At 36.8% G+C, this 21,622-nt stretch overlaps 1 protein-coding gene across 2 annotated transcripts; it reads left to right on the forward strand.

The window, feature by feature from the left end:
- The first annotated feature begins 1,361 nt into the window (after positions 1–1,361).
- On the forward strand, positions 1,362–6,700 carry RPL10L (ribosomal protein L10 like). Of its 2 annotated transcripts, none has more exons than XM_059056443.2 (2): positions 1,362–1,388; positions 5,964–6,700. In XM_059056443.2, the coding sequence occupies exon 2, from the start codon at positions 5,975–5,977 to the stop codon at positions 6,698–6,700; it is 726 nt and encodes a 241-aa protein (XP_058912426.2). In that variant the 5' UTR covers positions 1,362–1,388; positions 5,964–5,974. The 2 variants fall into 2 exon arrangements, with proteins under 2 accessions (XP_058912426.2, XP_066886779.1); XM_067030678.1 differs by lacking the exon at positions 1,362–1,388 and having other exon boundaries at positions 6,056–6,164; positions 6,246–6,700.
- Positions 6,701–21,622: the final 14,922 nt, after the last annotated feature.

A 21,622-nucleotide genomic window follows, 5' to 3' on the forward strand; every position in this document is an offset into this window, starting at 1 on the left:
GATTAAAATATTTGACAGGTGAGGCAAAGCTTTTTAAAAAGCCTTCCAAAGTCAGTACTTTATCAACTGGAATACTTATTTCATAATTAAAGAATGCTTACATCTAATTACTAAGGATGCTTGTTCACTTTCATAAAGAAAAAGTTCTGTTCAGTGGATGAAGAGGTCATCCGTCACACATACAAGATTCATTTAACCTGAAATATTATTGGGCTCATGTTATGATATAAATGATTATGAAATCTCAGTATTTAACTAAATATTTGCTTCATGCATGTCTGTAAACCTAGTAAACCACACGAAACTTCATACTATTGGCAAGTAACTTGGGCAGCAGGGGAAAAATAACATTGCTCTCAACATTTTGCCTTTTAAATAAATGAACAGGGACTTGGATCTAAAGGACATGCACTCAATATGTGGGAGGACAAGCTTCATACACAACACCTTGACCCCAGATCAATGTTTCTGAAATTTTCAGACTGAACTAAGGCCTTTTAATGTAACAGAGCAGGACCCTGTGGGGCCTTCCCAGGACAGAACCCTCCCCCATATCCTCTGCTTTAGCTCCTCTCTGAAGTACATAGATAGTAGTGTCTGATGCACATTTCCTGAGTTTTTTTACAGATGCTAAAACCCCCACCAAGTGAAAGACATTAACTACTTGATGACCATGAGCATAGGCCTACTGAAATCTAAGGATTAATGTTAACCCCTGTGACACCACCCTGTTACCTCACCAACAATCAATCAGAGAATTGTGTAAGAGCTGATCACAGTACCCTGGGACTCCCCTCCTTTACCTTACCCTAAAAATGCTTTGCTAAAACCCATCAGGGAGTTTCGGATTTTTGAGCATTAGCAGTCCCAGACTCCTTGTATGGTGCCTTACAAGAAACACTGAACTTCCCTTCACCACAACCTGGTGTCAGTAGATTGGCTTTACTGTGCGCAGGCAAGCAGATCCAAGTTTTGCTTTGGTAGCATTAAAAGAGAAGGACTTTTAAATATATACATAGATTCTTTGTGTTGATTCAAGTCATCTTTAGTATAGCATTTTTATTATTATGCTTTACTATAACATCTTTATTATTTATTATAATTATAAATTATATCTGTTATAGCATTACTTATTTACAATTATAAAACTACACATTACTTATCACATAAAACTGATTAATGGCTTATAAATTTTGTACAAGTATGAAACATGAACAAGTAAAGTAAAAATTAACAAACTAAAATCAATCAAATTCTAATGAGCATATTTATGCACTACTTCTTCCTGATTTAATCCTCACCTATTTTTTTTTCCAGTTTTCTGGAGCAATGTAAAAAAAAAAGAATCACTCATTGGAGAACTCATCCTATACCACCAAAGCACAAAGGTTAAGTATATATACTCAGTTCCTAGATCCAAAATAAAAAACAGATTCTGAAAAGGAGAAAAATCAAAATGTATAAAATATGAGTCAAAATATAAAATGCATTAGGCTCCTGGGACTAAACAGTTAAGATCATCTGACTATATTTCTATTCAGAAAATGTGCATTTGTCAAATAGTTAAGAGGACCATTGTGAATCAGCTGCTTGAGAGACAGGCAGCGGGTCCACCCCTTAGCCATGACAATAGACAAAATTGGCTAACTTTAAAGAAAAGGCCAGCCATAACCATCACTCTTTTACATTCACTACTCACCTCTAGTAAAATATAGTCAAGTTGCTCATCTAGACTCTCAAAAATATTTAGATTACAGCTCCCAGAGTGAAGTTACTAAAAAACACAAATGAAAATGACTGTTAATCATCAGTGGAGGCTTCACACTTCATTGAGAGCCCAAGTGGGAACATGATCTCCAAATCTCAGTATATTGTCAAACATCAAGTGATGGAATGCTACTTAATGATTCTATGATCAACAATGCAGGTGGTCCCAGCAGCAAGAGAGAGCATCCAGGGTGCACGTCAGTCAATATATTAGACTCCAGTGCATATTTTTCTTTGAGAACAAAATCAGGTTTAGCTCTTCGTGAAATGTTTGAAATGTCGTTTCCAAGAAGGAAAGAAAGTGCTGCATTGAATTGATACACAGAACTGTTCTTTTCCAGGCTTTGCATGAAGGCAGAGGATACTGGGAATTTGACTGTATTTCTTATACCATGTTAATTCTAAGTACTTAAAGGCTGCCTTGATGAATGCATAATCAATCAATACAGAATAGTGCAGACTTCTTACACAGGGGTTGTGGAACAGGAGTGTGAAACTACAGAGTAAAGTGCTTCACAGTCAAAGCTGAATCAACTCTAAACATGTTTACCTGACTGCTTTTTAAGGGTTCCAAAAAAATGATCTCTCCCTACCCATGCCAAAATGTATTATTCCAGGTTATGATTATTAGCTTTAGTCAAATTTGTTTGTTTTAAATTTTTCTTGGGTATACACAGCAAAATGGTAAAGTGCTAGAGCCAGCTAACACTGGCTCACAAGAGCTGATTGTGGGCATCTCTCCCCATCTGCATGTTCATTAATATCACACTAGTGGCTGAAATTGATGATGGAGTATCTACACCAGAGAAGTCAACAAACACTACAAATGGGGGGTCCCCCCACCCCACTCCCCAAGGAGCAGGTTGCTAAACATTTACCAACACACTATTGCCCCTCAGTAGTGTTGTGTACTCATTCAAATATTGTGCTATGGGGCTTCCCTGGTGGCGCAGTGGTTGGGAGTCCGCCTGCCGATGCAGGGGACGCGGGTTCGTGCCCCGGTCCGGGAAGATCCCATATGCCGTGGAGCGTCTGGGCCCATGAGCCATGGCCGCTGAGCCTGCGTGTCTGGAGCCTGTGAGAGGCCACGGCAGTGAGAGGCCCGCGTACCGCAAAAAACCCCCAAAAAACAAAAACAAACAAACACAAATATTGTGCTATGGGTCACACAATTGGTCAAAAACAGGGAACAAAACCAATGACCTGAAGAGACATAGTTCTTGTTCTCCTAGATCTTACCAGTCTTATGTAGTTGCCATGCCCCTTTGTTACTTTATTCCTTACCTTCACTTTCATATGTCCTACTCATTCCTTAAGCCAACTCTATTTTATATGACACTAGTGTCTACCTTTGCTAAACTTTTATTGCAATTATCAAAGTAATACATTTTGTAAATAAGATCTAAATTTTTTCCCATGTATGATCTTCTTGACTATATTTCACGCTACTTCAAAGCAGACAAGTTTTAAACTTTGTTGCAACGTTCGCTTAGCATGAAGCACATTATGGGTGGCAGGAGTTGGGAGACGGGAACACTCAAAATTTTGGAATTGATTAAGGGGAATGCTTTTCTTTTTTTTTGCTTGTTTTTTGTTTTGCGGTACACGGGCCTCTCACTGTTGTGGCCTCTCCCGTTGCAGAGCACAGGCTCCGGATGCACAGGCTCAGCAGCCATGGCTCACGGGCCCAGCCGCTCCGCAGAATGTGGGATCTTCCAGGACCGGGACACGAACCCGCGTCCCCTGCATCGGCAGGCGGACTCTCAACCACTGTGCCAGCAGGGAAGCCCGGAATGCTTTTCTTTTAACATTTAAATAGAATGGTGTGGCTCACACATTTTCCACAGGCTCCCCTCTAATATTGGTAGGACTAGGGAAAGGAGTATAAACAGAGAATCCCAGCCTGGCTCTCCCGTTCTCTTCTCACCCTCTGACTCCAGCCTACAACTGTGAGGGGCCCAATGCTTAAGTGTGGTAGGGTGATCAACCCCCTCATTTTGCCTGGGACTGAGGGGTTCTGGGGGTTGCAGGACTTCAATGCTAAAACTGGTACAGTCACAGGCAAACTGTGATAGGTCATCTTTTGGATTAAGGAAAGAGGATTATGCAAGCAGGTCCAGATAGCAACAAAACATCTGCTGGTCAGAGATTTCTAGGGTTTTGGAAACACAAAGCATGGCCTGGAGAGGTGGTGGTGAGTGTGTGATAGCACGTGAACTGCAGTTGGGTATCTTCCTTTTACCTCACACACTCATCTCTCCCAGAACTATGATATATTCTGGGCATGTAGTAGTAGAAAAAGATACAAACATGTTTTAAAGTAAAACATATTAAAAGCATGTTCAAGTTACACTAATTTCTTTTCTTCAGTGTTGCAAAGCCTTCCTTTCTGACCTCCTTGCATCCATTTTTTGGCCCCTTCCAGTCTACTGACCATATTGTATATATCGAGTGATAAAACCTATGTACATCTCTTTAGTGTGTTCAAATAAAAGAGCAGGACCACTAACTTGATAAAATGGCCCATTGTGATACGAAAGGCCCCCCCCAGTCCCACTGGACTCACTTTATGCCACTTACCCCCTGTGCCACTCATAGGCACACTGGCCTTACTCTGGTTCCTTCCCTAAATGGTCCATCTTCTTGCCTGCTTCAGGGCCTTTACATATGCCAGGCCCCATGTGCCACTGTCACTATGTGAAAGCTCTTTCCTGATAAAGTTTTCCCTGTCCAATCCTCAGTCTAGATCAGGGTTTCATCCCAGGTTCTCAGACCTCACCTTGCTTTTCCTTTTTGCCACATTTTGTACTTTGTAATATGATGACATGTTATTTGAATAACATATAACTTCTCCTCTAGACTTGTAAACTCAGCGAGGGCAGCATAATGTTACTTGCTGTTTTATCTCCATATACAGATTATATAGTAAACAGGAACTATTTGAGGAAAACAGAAAGGCAGAAATGAAGGAAGGAAGGGGAATTAAGCAAGCTTCTATATAATGTGGTAAAGTTCACTACACAAGGAGTTTTAATATTCTACTCTAATATGGGTATTTTATAAAACCTCATTCATTTTAAGAGCTGGAGTTATTTTGTCACAATTTATGTTTCCCTGTTAAAGAGAAAGCATTAGCAACAGAACATATTCACATTGGAAGGATTTTGTTCCATTATGTCATGGATTTGTGACACAGCACCAAGGAATCAAAAAAGCTAGAAAAATCCAAGTAGGGATTATATACTATTTGTAAATTCTCTTTCTCTCTTTCATTTCCCTCCTTCCTCACACTCTGATCCTGATCATAATATTTTCACAAAATCTAATATCAGAAGAAAAAAACTATTAAGCTCATTCTCAGTAATGGGTAAAAGATTAATAAAGTATAAATAATTACTTTTTTTCTTTTTTCCCACCTCGCAACTAGTGGGATCTTAGTTCCCAGACCAGGGATAGAGGGCAGGCCCCGCAGTGAAAGCGCCAAGTCCTAACCACTAGACTGCCAGGGAATTCCCAATAGTTACTCTTTTATACAGTTCCCAGAAGCTGTAACATTTGAAAATGCAAATAGCCTAAAGTTAAAAAATTCAGTTGGTATTCCAATTATGTGGATGCCATTTTGACAATAAAATCATTCCATATGGCTGAATAAATAAAACAACCAAAGTTTCATGTTTCTAAAGCAATTATCAAGCAATATGTACAACAGATATCTTCTATCCCCATATCCCCTCTACTCTCAATTCTTCCTGAGCCTTACCAGCGAGCTCATGCCAAGAAACCACTTTACCCATGGAAGGTGACCACATACCCTTTGAGAAATAGCAACTGATCCACAAATGCTGACAGGAGGTATGAGCTCCGCAAATGGATTATTTAGACAAACCAGACACAAAGTACGACTAGCTGGAGAGACATTACTCATTCAAATTCTAGGAAAATACATCTTTTATAGTTAAGACAAACCTTAGGCCAGAAGTTCTTTGCCCGAGAGGGAAAGCCGGAAGGAAACGACATCCTGCACTGCTGCAGCAAGGTCCATTTCTCTACTTGGATGCCCGCAGGCCAATATACCCAACCGCCTTTCTATCCTGCGCATGTTCCAAATCCCCCAAATGCATGCGTAGAGTGTCACTGCATCTATGGTGGAGACGTTGTGAAAGAGAGTTCTCAAGTCCTCTATGGTTCTCGCGCAGGGAGATGGGCAATGTATATGAGGCGCATGCGCAGGAGTGGAAGCAACGGCTTCTTTTCTCTTCTACTTGCCACAGAGATACCTGGTGTCGCCATGGGCCGCCGCCCCGCTCGTTGTTACCGGTACTGCAAGAATAAGCCGTATCCAAAGTCTCGCTTTTGCCGAGGTGTCCCTGATGCCAAGATCCGTATCTTTGACCTGGGTCGGAAGAAGGCAAAAGTGGATGAGTTCCCACTCTGTGGACACATGGTGTCTGATGAGTATGAGCAGCTCTCTTCTGAAGCCCTGGAGGCCGCCCGAATTTGTGCCAACAAGTACATGGTGAAAAGTTGTGGCAAAGATGGCTTTCACATCCGAGTGCGACTCCATCCACTACATGTTATCCGCATCAACAAGATGTTGTCCTGTGCTGGGGCTGACAGACTCCAGACAGGTATGCGAGGTGCCTTTGGAAAACCCCAGGGTACAGTGGCCAGAGTCCACATTGGTCAAGTCATCATGTCCATCCGCACCAAGCTTCAGAACAAGGAACATGTGATTGAAGCCTTACGCAGGGCCAAGTTCAAGTTCCCTGGGCGCCAGAAGATTCATATCTCCAAGAAATGGGGCTTTACCAAGTTTAATGCTGATGAATTTGAAGACAAAGTGGCTAAGAAGTGCCTCATCCCGGATGGCTGTGCAGTCAAATACATCCCCAGCCATGGCCCTCTGGATAAGTGGCGAGCTCTGCGCTCGTGAGGTCTTTTGACAGCACTGGCAATTTTGACCATGCTGGTCTGACTTCTGCTCACCAATAAATTGTATTTATGGCAAAAAAAAAATTATTTCTTAATTTTTTTATACTTTAAAAATATGCAATTTTTAGAATATAGACTAACAGAGAAATATTTTTGTGTTAAAATTACCAGAAAGAGTTTTAATGACAAATGATAATTTCAAGTGAGAGTGAAACAATTTGTATGCCATTTATAGAGAAAGTTGTTGCAATTCTAACCCACACTTTTAACTTAGAGAGTCTAGGGAAATATGTCAAAAGTTTTGTTTGTAGAGAAGTCATAAGTTATACAGCTATCATTACCTTGAATAAAAAATAGCTAGAGAAAAATCTGAGATTTACAGAAAAAATTCTTATTTTTTATAGAAAATAAACAATTGGGATGAAAATAATGGTAGGCATTAGTCATATTTCAATTACAATCTCCTTGAAACTAAAAAGTCTATTCTTAAACGTGTTGCTTATGTTTTCCTTATACATTTCTGCACATTGTTTTTAGATTACCTGTCACCTCCAATTATCAGCCTTAGGACAATTGGGGGTCACTGCCAAAGTTTTCCCTGGACAAGCCTTACATTATCTTGCACTCAAGATACGACAATCCAATCTTTTCTTCATCACAGAAAGGTCATAGGTTGACAACCAAGTTCATATTTCTTGATCTGAGTCCCAGTAGAACCAACAGAAAAGAGAAAATGACACTGAATCTGCTGTCTGTCCTCTAAAAGAATCCTAGAGAGAGTTTGCAGTTGCAGGTGTTTGCCCTACATTAGAATTATGTTGATCATACAGGTGTTTTTCTGCTTTGTTTTATTTTAGAAATTACATAAGCTAAAGTTTCTGGGTCTATTCTACATTCTAAAATTCTGGTTATTTAGTTCTTTAGTTGTTTGTTATTTAGTCTTCTAAATCTCAGTCCTGCAAACAGTGACGTCAGTTTGCTTTATCTACTCATTTTCAGAGTCAACATATTAAATAAGGAACAAAAGGAATACTAAATAAACAGTATTGAAACATATGCTTTTAAAATTATTAAAAAAATGTCAATGTCAATCTTAAAGTTTTGCATCTGACTTAATAGTTATACTAAATAAACAGTATTGAAACATATGCTTTTAAAATTATTTTCATTTACTTAAAAAAATGTCAATGTCAATCTTAAAGTTTTGCATCTGACTTAATAGTTTGTTTTTTTTTTTTTTTTTCCTCCGGCATACGGGCCTCTCACTGTTGTGACTTCTCGCGTTGCAGAGCGCAGTCTCCGGACGCGCAGGCCCAGCGGCCATGGCTCACGGGCCCAGGCGCTGGGCGGCATGTGGGATCTTCGCGGACCGCGGCACGAGCCCGTAGTCCCCTGCATCGGCAGGCGGATTCTCAACCACTGCGCCACCAGGGAAGTTGCAACTTGATGTTTCTTTCAGGCTCTTACTATGTCTCCTACTTGTGTATTTTAGGCTAAATTGCTGTTTTAAGGAATAATATTTATTATATCTAAACAAGAAGGATAACAGGTACTAAATAATATATGAATGTATAGAAAGGGCTTTTCAATTTCAGTAGCACTTTCTTTGACATGTTTTACTTGATGCTCTAAAACTGTTGACGTTTTCTAGGAAATTAAGTCCTGTGCAATTTGCAATTTGCAAATGAGGGTGTACTTGAGCCAGATCTTCTGACTCCTGTCCAATCCTGTTTACTTTTTACCGCACCGTTTTTCAAAAAAAACCACAACCACCCTCAACTTCAAAAAAATTAAAATGCCAAACAAAACACAATAAAACAGTTCCTTGGTCATGTGTTAATACAACTGTGATGCAGCTTTGAAAATATTTTCCGTCTTCATTATTCATCCTTATCTTTGGTCTCAAACTTTTCAAACATCTTAACCTTAAAACTTGGAACTCTGAACTTACTCACTAAATACAGGGAGGAAGCCAAGCATAAGCCCATGAATGTCCTTGCCCTAAGAGATTGGTAACTATGATTGTTTATGCATATAGATAGGTGGGTGAAAAGGAAATGAAAGATTAAAAATTATTACATTAAACAACTAGTAGGAAGCTGTCATCAAGGTTTATTTGAGTTTTCCCTACAGTTTTCTATTATAAGCTATTATATATAAATTTTATTTCCTTTAATGTTAATAGAAGAACACTCTCACTTGTTTTTCTTAACAAAAGTCCCTCTAACATGTTCTTGAAGCCATGATTTTGTTTTTCTCAGCATTTTCCTTTTTTCTGGTCATTCTAGTTGTTAAAAAATTGATAAGACAGTTGAATTGAACTATAATTAAATTATATATTACAGAGCTCTTCATTATTTCTAAATTTCTATTCAAAATGGAAAATTTAATTGGGGAACATGTATTCAGAATTTCATGCACTACTGCAATGAAACTATCTGCTCATTCAAAATAAAAATACAAGTACAGTTAACTAAATTCAAGCAAATATTGCCAGATAAATCTCTTTGATTTAGTTGATGGAGTTCTTCAGGTTTTATGGAAAATACTGACTGAATCAGTTAGAAAATGGACCATGTACAATATTAGCTTAGTTTTGAAAAGCACATTCCACCAATCATCATTGCATAATCCGTTTCTCCCCCCCCAAATATTGAATTATTCTAAGCATATTTAGCCTTAATTTTTATAAAAATATACACCAGCTCTGACGTGAATTGGTTGTCCGTAACACTGGCAGGCATTTTATTCCCACATTAGCAGCTTTGTACTGCCTGCCCTGACATAATTCAAGTAAGGCTTTCTGGTTCTTAGAGTGTCACTATTGACCTAAGAATTGAGCTGAGAGATCATTTAGCCCCAATCATCTCCTACCTTTATATTAATGACATAGCTTTTTTTTTTAGCGTAATGACTTCATTGTTTTCCTAAGAATATCTACATATTCTTTTTTGTCAAGGTAAGTAATGTAAAAAGCAATGAATAAAGTCAAAAGTATATTAAATTACACCATCAATAATAATTCAAAGTGAGAACATTATCATGCTCAACAGTGGATAATAAGGGAAGATCTGATATCAGGATGGCTGGATTTGAATCTGTTTCTTCACTCACACAGGTAAATTACTTAGTATAGCCATTCCTTAATTTTCAACTATAAGATGGCATTAAGACACTATGATTACAAAGTTCTTTTTTGTATTAAATGAGATAATTCATTGAGAAAATGAATAGGATTGTGCTTTGCACATAGTAAGTACACAAAATTAATGTTAACTTACAACAGTTAATTTGATGTTACTATTACTACATTTGCTCCTGCCTCCTTGCTTCTAATTATTGTTGCTTGTAGTATTAATTTTCTCATGAGTTATAACCTTAATATTCTGTTTTGCAACCATAATTCCCTCCAGTTGTATAATTCAAGTTCTAGTTTTAATTGGATTCAATATTCTGATTCGAGTTTTTGTTTTTTTATGTTTAGTTTTATAAATGTCTATTTTCACATTTTTCTATTTTGTCATCTATTTTTGGAGCTCCTTTTGAAAAATGTAATTATGCTTTACTAATTATCCTCTACATATGACTCACTCTGGAGATTTGTTTTATTTCCTAATTTTTCTTCCAAACTGGATATTTTATCTACCTTACCTACCTTTTCATTCAATATTTGCTTCTTTTCTTCCTTTCTCCTCCTTTTTCTCAAAAGAATGATTATAGAGCTGTCATGCCATTATTCTCATACTATGTATGTGTGATTTATACTGTTCTACCCAGACCTTCTATTTAATCTGAAAGATTGTTGGTGAAACTTCTCTAGTCACCCTTTCACAAAGTTTTTCGGGTTTTTTGTTCATTTAGTCTTCTCTTTGGGTGGCATTGTTTGAGGACTAGGTGTTGCTATTTACTTTTCCATAGCCTCAGGATGAGAGGATAGGGATCGGAGAGAACTTGAAGGATTAAGTATAGCCTTTGATTGATGATTCCTCTTCTGAAATCCCATTAAATATCCTACATCATAGCCCACGCCTCTCTTTCAGGTGTGCAGTTTACTCTTCTATCTGTGATATATTTCTTTTCCCTCTCTTGCTTCTATTCAGTGCAGAACCCTAGAAAATGGCAGACCCAAATGCTGAAGATCTTTGGTGTTGTTTGGAGCTACACCTGTCCATGGATTTTCCTACAGTTTTCCCTTATGTAACTACTTATACGCTCAGTACATTTCTCTCCATATTAGGGCATTAGTGAGACAATTAAAAATTTCATGTTTCTTCAAGAATGTTTCTAAGAGTTTGGAGAGGTACATTTCATAAATCATCATTATATAATCCATTATTTCTCCCCACCCCTCAAAATATGGAATTACACTAATTATACTAACATTACTTAGTCAGAAATTTTTAATTAAAAAAAAGAAGCTGTAGGAGATACTATTTTCATTTTATGTATTCTTCTCTCCTAAATTTATGACATGCACATGACATGACCCTTTCCTTGGTGGCTTTTAGGTGTATTTCTTTTACTGTATCATTCACTTCATTAGATACTGGGGAAGGAGATTCTTTGATCCCGTTTTACTTCAGTTTATTCACCCAGAAGTTCTCTTAATATCATACTAAAAAATTATCTACTTCTGGAAATTTTAACTTTAAAACAATTCATGTAAAAAGATGCTTCCACATGTTTGTAGCAACTTTAGTTATCTTTTATTGGTGTGGATCTCAAATAATTGTAGCTAAAATTACTATGACTATCAAAATGAAGAAATTTTTATATAAGTTCTAGAAATACAAATTTTGTGTATGTGTCCATACAGAATCTCAACAACTTTTATTATGTTGTAAATAATTACCTAATCAGTTAATTCTGCAATTTAATTGTATATAGGCATCTAAGTGTTATTTATATTTTTGTGCTCCAAATATTTAAAGAATAAGACTATATTTGCAGTAGGTACTATTGTTTCAGAATCATATTATTAAACTCTTCAAGGGTCCTATTTATTAAACTCCCTGTTGTCCCAAATTGAATGGTCATTGATGAAAAGAAATATTAGAGGTTGTGGGGGAAGATGGCATCTTCTGGACAAATGCAGAGTTCTTAAAGGAACAATGATTCCTCCCCCTTTCTGGGTGAGTGGAGAGGGGGAAAGGACATTGAATTGTTAGGAAATGGTGATTTTTTTTTTTTTTTGGCCACACCATGCGGCTTGCAGGATCTTAGTTCCCCAACCAGGGATTGAAGCTGTGTCTTTGGCAGTGAAAGCATGGAGTCCTAACCACTGGACCACCAGGGAATTCCCAGTGGTGATTTTCTTTTGTCTGAATATTGTGAGTCTTTGAATACGACCACCACCACCACTAACAACAACAAAAAGATGATGCTGGTGGTTGGGACAGGAAAGAGATGGCAGAACTGAGAGAGAGAGAGAGACAGAGAGAGAGTATCATGGGACAGTCCTCAACATCAGTCTCTGGCATAGTAAGGATAAGACTTAAATATCCCATGATGTGGGGCCATCCTGGTTCTTTATGTAACATTGCGTATTCTATGCCCACTTTCCCAAGAGCATGCTTACTGGGAGGGAACCATAGCAGCAAGAGGCTGTCTGGGGGACTTCCTCTGTGGTGGCAGCTAAAGGCAGGGAATGAACTATGCTTTAGCCAGATTTCCCTTGAGGATATTGAATAAGGAGAGGAACTCCAGTCTCATCTAAAGAACCTACAAAAAACCTCGTAAGAGTGAGCATTTGGACACCAATCCATGGAGAACCAGGAGGCAGTCAGCACTATAAAATCACTAGCAATACTGAAAAGGAACTTGTTTCCTGTGACTTGGAGTCTTCATTTAACACAGTGAATATTGTCTATGCTCACATTCAGTTGTCAGTAATCTATATCAAGGAATGATGGAGGGTGAGTTAGGGGAATAAGAACCGGCAATTTCCTCTTTTCTGCTCTAAGAAGCTGAAACTACTAGTCTAGGTTACACTGAAGTAACAGATGAGAGTTCTGAATAGGAATTGAAAGTGATTGAAAAGTTACAGATGAGGCTTAGATGTTATTAAGGAAACGTGCTAATGTAAAAGCAATACGGCTTCACTGGAGCACAGTTGGTAGTTTTTCTAGGAAAATAAAAATTTCAAATTCACTTCAGTGTTTCTCCTGTAAAGCCAGTTATATAACCATTTTGATTAAAAGCATTCCACAAACAATGCCAGTAAATGCCTGAATTACTAAAACTTAGAATTCTGACATTGAAATTTCACCAAACTAAAATAAAGCGTCTTTCAACATAAAGAAACTTCCATACCACTTCCAAACAACTTCTCTACCATTTAACTGTGGTCTCTCTACTTCTCTACCATATATGAGCACCTTAAGTATGAGCATGCTTTAAATTCCCATCACTGAAGCCTATATTCACGTGGCTCTAGTAAAATTACCTATAAACAATGTCTCTTAATTTTATCTTCTGTCTAGTCAGTAGGGATTTGATTTATATACAATGGACTGCTTCAATTTATGGACTGCTTGCTCTGCCACTGCAAGCCATGTTTCAGATCTAAAACTGGATTGTTGGGCTTCCCTGGTGGCGCAGTGGTTGGGAGTCTGCCTGCCGGTGCAGGGGATGCGGGTTCGTGTCCCGGTCCGGGAAGATCCCACGTGCCGCGGAGTGGCTGGGCCCGTGAGCCATGGCCGCTGGGCCTGCGCGTCCGGAGCCTGTGCTCGGCAACGGGAGAGGTCACAACAGTGAAAGGCCCGCGTACCACAAAAAAAAAAAAAAAAAAAAAAAAAAGGATTGTTGATAAAAATACCATTTTCGCAGTTTTACGCATTTTTCAAAATATTATAAAATAATTGAAAATCATCAAAATATAACAGTATATAAGGTCCAAACCTAGTTTATCTAAAAAGCAAAGTTGAGGTTTTGGAAATTTGATTCTTAACCACAGCTAATGACATTTGTGGCAAATACCACCAGTACGTATTGACTGAATTAATGAATTTGAGGTCTATAGACCCTCTAACTTCAGAAGATAATTTGAAATTACATAATAAACTTGAAGAGGCTTTTGCCCTAAGACCAAGAAATACCACTTTTAGATATCTATCCTAGAGAAACCTGATCATGAATCAGGAGACATATGCAAGAGCTTTTATATCACTGTTCATAATAGCAAAAGAGTGAAGAAAAACAAAAACTAATTCCTCAATCCTAATTCCTAAAATAGATTCATGAATACATCTATTGGGGTATATTCACAATGGGAGATACTATAAAGAGTGAAAATAAATGAACTACAGATACAGCCAATAACATAGATAAATCTCAGAAATAAAATGTTGACTGAAAAAAAGAAAATAAGACTCTAAATAGTGTAATGCCTTTTTTTAAGGATAAAAACAAGGAAAGCTAGAGGAAATATTATGTATAAAGTAAAATGATAAATCTAGTTTTTTAAAGGGATGCTAAAGCACAAAGATTTAGGCCAGTGCTAGGTTGGGTGGGGCATAGCATGGCAGGGGAGGAATAGAGATGGTCTGGAGGGTTTATATTTTTGAGTATGAGTTCCAGGATATTTATTTCATTATTCCATTTCAGAATGTACAAACTTGTGGCAGACAGACTTTAAGATGACTCTCTTGATTCCTACCTGCAGATATTTCATGCCCATATATAATCTCCTCCCCTTGAGTGTGGGTAGGACCTGTGACTTGTTTCTAACTAATAAAGTATAACAAAAGTGATGAAATGTCACTCCCAGGACTATGATATGACACATAAAACTCCATTTTCCTACCAAACTTGCTCTAGAGTCTTGTTCTCCTTGCTGGTTTTGAAGAAGCAAGCTGCCATGAGCCCTAGAGCTACGAATAAATAAATTGTGCCAACGAACTGAATGAATCTCTAAGCTGACCCTTCCCCAGTCCAGCCTCTGGGTGAAAACTCAGCCCTAGCCAACACTTTGATTACAACCTTGCAGAGGACTCAGATAAGCTCTGCCCAGACTCCTGACTCACAGAAATTGGTAATATAAATATGTGTGATTTTAAGACACAAAATCTGTGATGATCTGTTATGTAGTAACAGGAAACTAGTATAGCTTGCATTACATATATTAATTGTAATGCAGTAGAATTTATCAATCTTTTCTTTAGTTGCTAGTATTTTTTTTGTGTTAAGAAATTATCTCTATCCTGAGATTGAAACACAGTACCCTGATTTATTTACAAAGATTAAATTTTACTACTCAAATTTAATCTTTAACTTGTGGAAATTTGTTGTTTCGTATAGTTTACCAAGACATCATTATTTTTCTGCTACATGTTTAGCTAATTATGATAACCTTATAATAAATATTTTCTCTTTTAAAGCAAGTTCTTGCAGCGCATTATCTTCATTATGTCAAGGCTATTCTTGGAACTTTCCCCTTCCAGATAAATTTAATAAACAGCTTGACAAATTACCACACTTAACTGCCCTAAAATTCTTTATATGATATTTATTGAATTTATATTAACTCTCTTGAGTAATCTGAGAATTGACATCTCTATGAAAATGAGTCTTCCTCTCTCCATAGTGTACCTCTACATTTATTTGGTCACCTTTAATATTTTTCAATATGTTTTTATAATTTTCTCCATTATTGTTTTACACATCTTTTGTTAGATTTGCTCTTATAGATGTCTTATGTTTATTGTTGGTATTGAAAAAGTCATCTTATTACATTTTAAGTGTGTTCTTTTACTAACTCTAATAATCTTTCTGTTGATTCTCTTGCATATTTCACATAGACGTAATATCATCTGCTAATATTAATCATTTTACCAATGGCTTTCAAATATTTATATTTTAATACATTTCTTTTTCTTACCATTACTAAAATCTCCAATATGATTTGAATAGAAATAGTAGGAATGAAAAATATTCTTACATTAATCCTGAATTTTAAAAAATTGCCTCTGACTTCTCACCTTTAAGGATGTTATTCCCTGTGTCTTTGTGACAGATACTCTTTATGGAATAACAAAAGTTTCACCAATTTTCTGTTTTGGCAAAAGTTACTCTCTTTTATTTGTTTTCTTCTTTCTTTCAAATCTGAGAGTTGAATATATTAAATGTTTTTGTGCATCTGTTGGGATGACATTAAGCTTTTCTATAGTAATATCTAAATGATGTGGATTACTTTAATATATTTTTGATATGATAAACAACCTTTGCATTCCTGGAATAAATCTTATTTGGCTGTGTAATTTTTAAATATTCTGCTTAAATGCATTTGATATTTTACTATTATCATATGTTGGTTTCAAAGATACTCTTGCCTCATATACTGAGTTAGAATGTATCGTTCCCTCTTTTCTATTTTAGAAGAGACTTATAATACTGGAATAATTTTCCCTGGAAGATTTGTTTGAACTCCCTTTTAAGCATTTGATCCTGGTGCTTTTTGTTTGTGTGTGAGTGTGTGTGTTTGTGTATGTGTGTTGGGGGAAGATAACTATTAATTTAACTTCTTTAGTGATTAGAAAATATTCTGACTTTTTATATTTTTGTGGTGATATATATATGCATATGTATATTGTATAAGAATATATATATATTTTTTTAAAGAAAAAAACATTTGGTTACCCTATTTTAGAGCACTGAAGAAACCACGTGGCAACATGACCCAGACAACAGGGTCACTGAGCCTCTAGTCATGTTGCAAAGTAATTAGGCAGAAAGGAATTGCAGAAGCAAATAATTGGAAGGAAAAAAAGTATCTAAGGAAATATGACTGAAATTTTTCCATTTACAATAACCAGAGCATAAGAGGTCCCCAACATGATATAAAAATCCCAAATAAAAGCTTTCTGCTGAGGCAGGTTTCTGAGCTTGAATTCATACCACAGGAGGGTCAGAACTGTATCACAGTCTGCCCAGGCTGCCCCTGGGCTACTCTCACTAACTCCAGCATGGGAAGTGTTCTCAACTTCCTGGAACAAAGATAAAATTGAGGGCCTGCTGTTAGCCCCTGCAACATTTTTAAAAATTAATTAATTAATTAATTTATTTATTTTTGGCTGTGTTGGGTCTTCATTGCTGCAGGTTGGCTTTTCTCTAGTTGTGGTGAGTGGAGGCTACTCTTCATTGCAGTGCATGGGCTTCTCATTGTGGTGGCTTCTTTTGTTGCGGAGCATGGGCTCTAGGCACGCGGGCTTCAGTAGTTGTGGCTCGTGGACTCAGTAGTTATGGCTCAAGAGCTCTAGAGCACAGGCACAGTAGTTGTGGTGCACGGGCTTAGTTTCTCCGTGGCATGTGGGATCTTCCCAGACCAAGGCTCGAACCTGTATCCTCTGCGTTGGCAGGTGGATTCTCAACCACTGTGCCACCAGAGAAGCCCCCTGCAGCATTTAGATGCCACACATCTACCATGAAAGACATCCATGGGCCATCCTCCACTGACGCTTCGAGGAATGCAACGTGCAGGAAAGAATCATGGAAGAGGAGGCAGTGTCCTTCTGTCCAACACCAGGGCTCTCCTCCCACCACTAGCTCAGAGTCCCTGGAGTTTTCAGGCCTAAATGGTATTGGATTCAGATGTTGGTGAATCCCTAGTGGTCCCTAGTAGTGGGTTATCACTGTCCCAGGGCCCTAGCTATCCTATCTCTGTCTGTCTATCTATGTATCTATGTATCTATGTATCTATCTGTCTATCATTTACCTTTTTTTTTAAACTTTGTTATATAATACTGGTTGCTGTAACCTATTCTTTTTTTACACCTATGATTGTGGAGATTCTGCTCTTTTTCCAGATCTGAAAATCTCTCATCTATTATTTCTGAAGATATTACTGTTCTAATTTCACTATTCTTTTTCTGGAATTCAAATTAAACATATGTTAGAACTCATTGTATCCCCCATGTCTCTTGACATTTCTTTCATGTTTCCATCTCTTTGTTTCCTTGCACGTAATTTGAATAACTTCTGCATATCCTATTTTCCTGTTCATTGTTTCTTTAGCTGACTTTGTTGTTTAATCCATCCATGAAGATTTTAATTTTTGGAATTGCATTTTTTATTTCAGAAGCTGTACTTACTTTTTTCTTAAGAACAACTTTTTCACTACTCTTTTTCTTTTTTCCATGTTTATTTAATATTTATTTCTTCATGCTTTTTTTATACATTATTGCTTTATATTTTATAATTAATAATTTCAGTATCTGAGACCATAGAGGATTCAAATTTATTATTTGTTGCTTTTGCTTTCATTCCTACTTCATAGTGGTTTGTTTTCTTTTTTCTTTTAACCTTACTTTTTATTGTTGAATATATTTTGCTTAAGTTATTCTCTGGCATATGAAGGCCTATTATGGGTACTTTTTCCACCAGAAAGGATTTGTAGTAGATTTTGCCTGTTCCCTGGGATGCTACCATCCTGGAACCAATTTCTTTTGTCATGAGGGATCAAGAATGTGGAGTTCTCAGGCTGAGCTTTCTGACTTTGCTACACACTTAGGTTCTCTAAGGATTATATATTGTTGTATATCTCTAGAAAATATACCCCCCACTTTGAATGTGCTAACCATTCACAGCTTTCTGCTTCAATTTCAACTTGCTATTGTTTGTTTACTTCTATTTTTAAGTCTTTTGAGATTTATTTTCTAGGGAACCTAGAAATGTAATTAAAGGTAAGATTATAGGCAGAATCTAGTTATATGTTAGTGGGAAGGTCACTTAAAGTACATAGTCTTCCTTACTAAGTGGAAATCTTGTGATATTTTAAAATCTGGTGTATGTACCTTGAAAAATACCATGGTAACTTTACCCTACATTATATGTTCAGATTTCATAAATATTATAGAGGTTTTTTTAAAAATTTATTTATTTCTTGACCGCTTTTCCTTTGTTCCTGCATTCCCTTACTTTTCTTAAGATCATTATTACTGAGACCTCTTTAATTAATTTTATTTATTTTTGCTGTGTTGGGTCTTCGTTTCTGTGCGAGGGCTTTTCTCTAGTTGTGGCAAGCGGGGGTCACTCTTCCTCGTGGTGCATGGGCCTCTCACTATCACGGCCTCTCTTGCTGCGGAGCACAGGCTCCATACGCACAGTCTCAGTAGTTGTGGCTCACGGGCCTAGTTGCTCCGCGGCATGTGGGATCCTCCCGGACCAGGGTTTGAACCCGTGTCCCCTGCATTAGCAGGCAGATTCTCAACCACTGCGCCACCAGGGAAGCCCTATAGAGTTTTTAATTGCATTGCCTACTTCCAAAATTTAGATCTAAAATACTGTGTGTAATGCGATGGCTTTTTACTGTTATCTTACATAAGCTGGAAATATGTTTCCCAGAAGTTTCTCCTTAGCATGCTTGATCACAACAGAAATTTGCGTGAGATTTGGAAGGCAAAAGGGAAGCAACAATTGTACTCATAAAGTTGTTGCAGAGCCTCAGGCACCACTGTAGTTCATGAATGTTGTGGTTGATATACTGGCTCACCTCAGGATGGCAACAACCTAACTTCAGTTCCTATAGCCCCTGCTAGATTTCTCCCTTTATTTTCTTTGAGACTCAGGCCAAGCATGTGTGCAGATGTGCTGAAGGGCACAGACTTGTGTTTAGTCACCCTGTTGGAGTTTGATGCACTGACACACTTGGATTCCAGATTGTCCTTGTGGGGTTCAGTTTGTACTCATGGACTTCATTTGCCTGTGGGATCAAGGTTACCCATATTTCTCTTCACTTTGCATTTAGATATTTTTTTCCTCAATTGCCTGTCTTTCTGATTTGTAAGGATTTCAGGCCCATTGCAAGGAGAGAGTCAATAGCGTCCAGTAGACTTCTTTACAGTCCCTGGTTGGTGACTTTTATCTAATCACCCACTATCCTCTTCAGAATTATTTTCCCAGCTGTTCTCATTATTCTGCAAAGTTTAATTCCCAAAAGACATTTCTTATTCCATATTACTCTTAGTATACCCTAAGCAAACTCTAGCTGATATAGAAATGATCATTAAAATCGGGAAAATTTTGAAAATTACTTTGGTGAAGCTATTGAAAAAGTAAAATGTTTTGGAATAGATAGCCTTTTGTTTGGATTTTGGCTCTGCCCTCTACTTTCCCTTTCACCTTGAGCAATTTATTGAAATTTTCAGAGGCTTAGTTAGTTGTCTAAAATTAAAATGAAGATTATTGTGACAGTTATGAGAATATGCATTTAACACAGTTTCTGGTACATAGTATACCCTAAATGAATGTTGCTTATTATTATTTATTATTAAATGATTAGAAGTTTAAAGGAGTTCACTGTGTATTAGCTATGCTTATTAATATAATTACTCTGGCCATGAAGTGAAATCTAAAATATATCTACTTCTAATTGCAGAATCTCAAAATCTTTTGATGTTATTTTTAAAATTCATATTTAAAGTATACATTGTACCTATTTTTTTCTGTGTAAGCTCAACAGTGATCAAGTATTTGAATACAAGTGTGAAAATGTTCAATAGCCATCATACTCAGTATTCCCTGGTAGGTTAATTCTGCTTTTCTACTGAAGACACATAAAATTTCTGTGAAATAACTATTGCAGCTTGTGCAATTTGGCCATATTTTAACCTTTTACTTCTGGTTAATATATCTTTCAAGGCATTTAGATATAATTTTAATTATGTAAATAATTATTTGTATGGAATACTAAAAAGTAATTATTTTAAAGCAGTGTAAAAGATTTAAAAATTTACTATTTCCAACTTATAAGTTACAGGAACATATTGGTGTATATTATTATAGATTTAATGAACAATGAAAAGTTATGATTAAGTTAGAGAAAGCCTTTTTATTTATCATCATGCATTTTAAGAGGTATATTAAAATGTAATGATGGAATGCACAAATTAAATCCAAAAAAAAGCATAGATTCCAATCATAAGATCATAAAGAATGCTAGCCTAGGCATTGTCTTTCATTTTGGACTTAACCTCACCAATGCAACCAACTCATACATAATTACAATAAGTTTTCATGCTAGATTCTGATTTGGAAAGCTCTCTCTCTCTGTCTCTCTGTGTGAGGATATATATGCATACACACACGTATATTTGAGATTGTCAGTAAGTCAGTACTCTAGAAAATTCAGTAGTTGCATATTCTAACCAATTTAATCACATGCCAATCAACTAAAAGAGGAAAAAAGAAAGAATCACTTCTTCTGGAACAAAAACTTTTACTTATGAATCATTTGCCTAAAAATTTGTAATGTTTAACAAATCAAGCATTATGTTTTGACACTTGAGAAGAGAATAAGAATTGCAATACAATAAATGTTACCATATAATAAGAAAGAATTAAAATTTATTTATAGAAGACCTGGTTAAGCTTACTCCTAACTGATTACAATAATGTCCCCGAGGAGTCTTATAACAAAATATATTATGAATAATATAATGAGGCTCATTATTACCAACAAAAACTAATTCATTGTTCATGCAAATATGAAGTATCTATGTGAAAGGTAAATAGTAGTCTGTTAAGATGGATGTGCTATTAGATCAAATATGTTCCATTTATTAGGTAAGGTAAACCTACATATTTTGAACACCTACAGTGGGGTATGGCAGACCAAGACAGAGTGAAACCTGGAAATATAATCACTGGAATGGGGTTCCAGTTCCATCTGAGACTAGAATACTTTTAGAGAATAGAGTACATGGAGACAGGTAAGACTTGGTAAGCAGTCAGTGGAATTGACACAATTTCAAGAAAGTTCTAGGCATCTTTATAGGCTAGTGGAGAAAGGCTATGGGAATTCCAAAACCAATGAGGTTTAGTAATCTCAGTGAAAGGTTTGTCAACAGGTATTAGGACATAAGTTCTGATAATTGGAGTAAGCCACAGGATTTCAGCTCCTGAAAGAAGTATTATCAAGACTAAGAAA

The sequence above is a fragment of the Kogia breviceps genome, chromosome 3 (assembly GCF_026419965.1).
Source record: "Kogia breviceps isolate mKogBre1 chromosome 3, mKogBre1 haplotype 1, whole genome shotgun sequence".
NCBI lineage: Eukaryota > Metazoa > Chordata > Mammalia > Artiodactyla > Physeteridae > Kogia > Kogia breviceps.

Bases quoted from the DNA above. Each gene is read 5' to 3' on its own strand.
- RPL10L (XM_059056443.2), top strand. From the start codon at position 5,975: ATGTATATGAGGCGCATGCGCAGGAGTGGAAGCAACGGCTTCTTTTCT.